Source organism: Drosophila melanogaster, chromosome 2R (assembly GCF_000001215.4).
Source record: "Drosophila melanogaster chromosome 2R".
In the NCBI taxonomy this organism is placed as follows: Eukaryota; Metazoa; Arthropoda; class Insecta; order Diptera; family Drosophilidae; genus Drosophila; species Drosophila melanogaster.
The window spans coordinates 22051247-22057827 of record NT_033778.4 but is presented as its reverse complement, the minus strand read 5'-3'; the positions used below and the strand labels follow the sequence as shown (position 1 = coordinate 22057827).

At 41.3% G+C, this 6581-nt stretch overlaps 1 protein-coding gene across 1 annotated transcript; it reads left to right on the top strand.

The window, feature by feature from the left end:
- Window positions 1–146: 146 nt before the first annotated feature.
- Window positions 147–1361, top strand: Grl58a (Gustatory receptor-like 58a; the record flags this gene model as incomplete). The annotated part of the gene is made up of 1 exon (NM_137786.1): window positions 147–1361. The coding sequence occupies one exon, from the start codon at window positions 147–149 to the stop codon at window positions 1359–1361; it is 1215 nt and encodes a 404-aa protein (NP_611630.1).
- Window positions 1362–6581: the final 5220 nt, after the last annotated feature.

The following is a 6581-nucleotide window of genomic DNA, read 5'->3' as shown; positions in this document are numbered from 1 at the left end:
TTATATCAATCTATCTATATCTGTCCATTTGAGTGCCATATAGCTAATTAGTGGACATCAGAAGATCATTATGGCGGCATTACGCACCTAACGATGGCCATTCTATTGGGAAACAGTCGTATCCAGTTGGTGGATTCATTTCATCGATGGCCCCGTGGCATTCGCTTCGCTTGAGCAACCGTTACATCAGCAGGCACGTGCTCCTTCTGCTGCGCTTCTATCTGGCGCAGTTCTATTACCTGGGATTGATGCGACTCCGCTACGATGAGTCCTGCAACGAGCTGCGATTGACGTACTACAGCGTCACGGTGTCAAGGATGATTGGACTTTGGTGCGCCTTTTTCTTCACGCTGGCACTCCTCGATCCCTATCCCCTGATGCTGCATCTTCAGCTAGTGGGTTTCTCCTGCTGGCTGCTAATCCAGCCAAGAGGAGTCATCGAGGAGCGTAGACGAGTGATAAATCGAATCCTGCGACTTTCGCCACAGCTTCATCGGCTCTGCAGGCGGAAGGTGGAGCTGTCTTGGTTTTTGGCCTTCCAATTAGTGCTCAAGCTGCTGGTCTTTCGATTGTTCTACAAGGGACTTCTGGGCCCCATAAACATCAGCTGGAAAGCGCTCTTCATTGTGCTCTTCGTGGTACCCATTTCGATGACCATTTGGGTGATAGACGTCACCTCGCATTTGATTAGCATTGTGCTAGCCCTGCTGCTGAAGTCCTTCGAGCTGGTGAACAGTGAAATGGCGGCCATTGACGAGAGGCTCTGTTTGGAGATCCTGCGATCGGATTATCGAGCGGTTAGAAGGCTACAGAGACGACAGATTTCGCTGCAGCGATTGCATCGGTCCTATGTCAAGGTCACCCGGCAATGTATAGATTGCCTGAGCCCCCAGTTGGTACTCATCGTTCTCTACAACCTGAGCTCTATCTACACTTTTTCCAGTGGCGTGTGGCGGCGCATCTTTCAGATCGCGGTCATCGTCAACACGCTGCGGTCTCTGCTGCACACCCTCGACGAGCTGGTGGCCACTACTAGTGCTCCGCAGGACACATCCTGGATGCATGTGGCGCGGTTACTACAGTTCGAGGAGGTCCTGGCCACGCATGGATGGTTGCAGCGGAAGGACTTCCGCTGGAAGCTGCAGGATACCGACAGTTTTGGTCAGAGCGTAAGGAGGAGCTGTTTTCAAAGAAGGCTATTAGTCCTTGGATTGGTTACTCCCAACAGACGACTGCTGTTTCGCATCGCCTTCGCGTTCTGTTGTCTCCTGCATCTGCATTATATGCTCAAGAAATCTGCTTTGGTTGCCGAGAAGGAAATCTTTATTGGCTCGGAAGTGATCACAAAAGCCAAGCATTAGGCATTTTTACTTCGTAGAAAGTTTTTAATGTGTATTCGAAAATATAACTATGAATTGGGGTAAATAATAATTGAATATAAATGGTAATTATTCATTGATTGTTTCGCAATGAAAACACCCTTACTTAATTAATACAAAACAAATGGAATCTTAGCAGTACATTAGCTCGAAAGTTTAGCGAAATAGTTATGGGGTTAAGAGCAAGTTGCAACTAAGAAAATAGGAAAACATTTTATGTCATGATTAATATAGCCGACGCCCTTTGTTTATTAAACACCGAAGAAAGTTGCTCCTCTTCGCGACGGTAAACACCGCCAACTATGCAGTTCCTTTGCCGAGATGAGCCCATTTCTCAAACGCTTTGATTAACTTTCTGCAGGAGCTCTCGGGTCGCCTTTAAGACATTTATCATCTATTTATTGCACTCCAAATAATATTTGTTCAATATAACACGCACTTTACAAGACTGGGTCTGCTCCACGGGAGCTGAAGAGCCTTCTGCCGCTGCCGGGTAATTTTAAATAATTTATGCATTCGCCCCTTCTGTAACATGCACAAAAATACCAAGGGAAGCCTCCATATTCTCCGGCGAACGGGCCACCCCGCAGTGAGTTTTCAGACCCATTCCCATTCCTTGATATATGTAATTGCATGGCTGGCCGAGCACTTGAGGTGCCGGGTCCTGAACCGGCTCCTTGAACTCCCCTCCGATCCTCACACATGCCCATGCTTCCTGCCGCTCTGCTTTCGTCCTTTGCTCCTTCCTTGTGAGATGGGGATGCGAATCCATAAATCATTTTTAAAACATTACCTCAACGAATGCGACTACGTAGAAGTATTTTATGTATACAATTTTGCACCTCCTAAAGCGGCACAAGATTTATAGTTAAGTGGCTCTAGGGACGACCAACCCACCTGCAAATCCTCTCCAGGATTGTCACAACAAGGTTGATTAAATTTTTCAACTGACTTTGGCACAGTTTTGCCATCCGATTTATAGCCACAGTTCGCTTTCGTTTTTCGCCATCTAATGGTGTTTATTTCTTTTACTTCCATTGCCGAATAAACATTAAAAGTCAATTAAACTTTTATGCACACAAAGGCAAAGAGTCGGTCAAAATAAAAGGAGCATTAGAGCAATTTCAATTTAATTTGGCTGAGTGATAAAATAAAACATTTTATCGAAGCATTGACTTTGATTTAAGTTTTAAGTTTTGATTGTTTCGGGAGCATTTCACCCTCTTATCGGATATCTTTTATCTGTTTTGCGTTCCTTGGGGCTCTCATTCACAACAGAAGACAATGGAGTGTGACAAGTGGCGGGAGAAATGGGAAAGAAACTTATCCCATCGCTCTTGTTATTCAAAGAATTTACACTCTGGTGAAAAGTCAATGATTTCCCTTCGTCCAGTGTGAACTAATGTTTCTTATGCCAACCAAGAAAAGCAGCCAAATCTATATATACATATATATTTGTAAGGAAAATATATGGTTGAGCGAAAAATAAGGGAGCAGAGCCACGGGCAAACGGCTTTTGTATAAATCTCTTTAATTTATTAGATTTCATTAGACATTTTGGCGTTGAGTTTGGCCCGGGGGTGCCAGAACGCGATGGTTCCACCGCAATTTTTATATTAACAAGCTCGAAACATGACTTTCCCTTGTGCCGTCATAAAAAGTAATAATGTGGCCCTAAAATCGTTAGCCGAGGGCCAAGAAGACGGCGAAGATAAAAGGACAGCGTGATGGAGGTGGAATGCGAACGAAAGTGTAGCATACTTTTCTGGGCTCGCCTCTCTGCTTTGGTGTTTCCATTTCATATCAACGTATTTTCCTAAGATGTTTAAAATGTAAATTTATGAATTAAAGTTTTATCTTATAAATATATTTATGCCTTGTGTTTTGCATAATATTATTTGGTAATTATTGTTTGCTTATTAGCTGCCACTATTTCTTGAAAGACACAATAAATGGTGTCGCACTGGGTCAAGTTATTTCAAAATGTAAGCCCAAATTAAAATACACTCTTACCATATCTCTGACCATATCTTTGGCAGTTACGCAAGGCACATGCATGTATAATTTAGGATCACTCCAAATAAATTACACACTCAACGATGTCAAACCCACACACACGCACAAACACACACACACTGTATGGAAAGCAGAAAGGCAACAACGTTGTAATCAACAAAATTACACTAAAATACAAAGCAAAAAAAAACGAGAGGAGAAATAAATTTGACACGAATGCGTCGACGAGGATGACACAAAAGCGGCAGCAACCCAAAAACCCACACCGACCCTCGAACGGGTCACCCCTCCCCTAACTTTCACCCACCCCCCCCTCACCACTTCCAACCTTTATTTTTACGTACCCCCTTTCTCCGTGAAAGCCAAAGTAAAAATGGCACAACGCTCGAAGCCAGACAATGTAAAACTTGCTGCCAGGACATGACGAGGCGAACAAGTGGCATGCTCCTGTAGGTGCACAACTCAGCCAGTGCACTGAAAGAAATGGATGAAATAATACGTCTAGAGATTTAATTCCCAAAGATATTATATATATATTAATAAGCTTTTCACGATCATTGCTCAGATATGCAAGAAATTTAAAGAAATCTTAATTATTAAGTCTAAATTAGTTTTCAATTTTAATCGTAAGGTTTTATAAACATATTTCAGCAATTTCGTCTTGGTAATATAAGAAAGAAAATACAAGATTAGAAGGGGTTTTAATCTTTTAGTTTTAATAAAAAATCTTTGAAAACATCGTCTAATTTTTGGTTTCAATAAATAAAGTGTTGATATATTTGTGATTTAAAAAGTCACATTTTTTTTTTTGAGCCAAAAGGTGCTGTGTATGTGGACGCGAGTGTTTGCGTTTGCGGGTGTGAGTGAGTGTGTGTCATGTGCGACACTTTGTAACATATTTTTTCTCATTTGTTTTCGCGCTTCTCCGTCAGCGTGTGAGTGTTTGCCTCTTTTTCGGCGTCACTCGTCAGTGTCTCTCACTCCCTTGCCCCTCTTTTATTCACTTCACCCTAATGTCCCACCACCTGCGTGCGATTGTATAAGTGTGTGTGTGTGTGTGTGTTTTTGTCACGCAGCACACACACACTCGCACACATTGAGACCCACTTGTACGTGTGACCTACAACCCACCACCCCGCGCGTATCAATCAGTTAAAAATATTTTACGCTGACAAAGGTGGCAAGCAAAAAACAAGGGCCCTCCCCCTCCACTGGGGAGTGGCTCCACCTTTGTTTTTGTTGTAATTTTTATGGCTACATTTATAACATTTATTTTGTATTTTTACGAGCTGAATTGTCTTCTGGTGCTTTATTATTATGTCTCACTTCGGGCTTTTATGAGGTTTTCCTGCTCGCAACCGACAACAAAGCGACGAAAAAAAGAAAACCTTTCCCCACTGTGACCGAAAACCAAATTGCCAGGCAGTTTAATGACATTCTAAGTGTGCCCCTGAGGGGAAAAGGGAAAAAGGGGCTTGGAGTATCAGGAACAGCCGTCATAAAGTTTAAACCATAATTTGGTAATATCTTGCCGCAGGTAACTGAACTACATTTAAAATGTATTGTTGCCTGCCAGGTTTTGAAAATATAATTTAACTTTACGTTGCCAAGCAATTCGAATTTTTGAGTATAAGCAAAAATATTTTCAAATGTCTTAAAAAGATTCAGCTATTCAGCACAATTGCCCAGTATCAAATTTCCCACTTTAACTGCATTATTCAGCTCGCTTGGACAAAAGTTGTCCAGCAGTTGGAGTTTCTCACTTATCCAGCTCCATTTCTCTCACCCTCCGGGGGCTTTTTAGAAAATGAGCCAAGTCCAGAAAAAATCGCCAACAAAGCAGAGCATTTTATAATAGATTTTCAACAATGGAATGCTTTGTTTTCATTTTGATTAAAATATTTTTTCCTTCCCCACATATATAATATGAACAATATACAGCAAAGATAAAATGGGAATAATAGACAGAGATAGAGGGATAGAGAGAGTGAGAGAGCTGCTATGGGGGAGCCGAACCTAGTTATAAAACAAATTATGCATTATTAAAAACACAAGAGACGCGGCAGGGGAATGGAATGGACGTAATGCAATGGCAGTTGGAAGAAATGGAGAAGAACCAGGACATGGAGGAACTGACAATGAAGCCGCAAAAACTTGGCACAACCAAGGCACAAAAAGGATATATAAACTAAAAAAAAAAAAAAAAAAATAAAGTCCATGGAACCAAGAACGGAATGTTAAATTTTATAAATAGAGCATGGAACAACAGAGAGTGAAGGGAGGGGCAGGATGGAGGCCATAGAGATTGAAGTGCCAGCAAATTTATGGAATACGAACATTTCCTATTTTTCCTATTTTCCTCTCCCCCTTTTTTTTTTTTTTTTGTTGATTTACTTTTGCACTGCGCAAATTGAATCAAATGCAATGGAAAAGGAGGACGACTGTAGGGATTGGGGAGCTGCTGAAAGCCTGTCAAGGATTTGGTTGCCGAGTTGAAAGGCAAACGAAGTTTTGTTCCAGCGACAATTTGTCGTCTAGTTCCAGCAGCCAAAGCCAAAGCCGAACCTGATTCTGATTCTGAACCTGACAAGATGTGAAATATTTTATCATATAAAGGTGGGGCACAGGCGGCCAACTGACAATGAACAAGGCAAATACAAACAGAGCAGACAATCCGAATCAGAATCAGTGAATGTCAAGCATACTTTAATAAGTTTAGTTAACACAAAGTCAACTAAAAAGGACAACTGAAAAACGACAGGCACTGAATGCGGGAAACGGATAAAGGAATTTCCGAAGTGAGTAGCTGGGTAACAAAGTCAACTTGGGAGGAATATAATAATAATGTTTACTATCGCAGGGAATTTGTTTGAAATTTAAAGACAAAACTGAGCTATAAAATCAAATTAGCTGTCATAAATTGAGTATTTAAGTATTGAACAATGATAAGCTATCGCCGTACTTAAATCACTTTCTCGTATAAATATTCTTTAGCCGCAAATTTGATACCCACGAAAACACCGAATCATTTTGTATTTATTTGTGTCGGGAGATTACCGTAATTTTCCCCAATTGTATCGTTGCAGTATAGCCCGTATAAAACATGAAAATTTCGTCATGAACGCAAGCTTATATGTATAACAATTCCCTGTCCATTCAACCGTTCAAACAAAAACCTGTAACAAT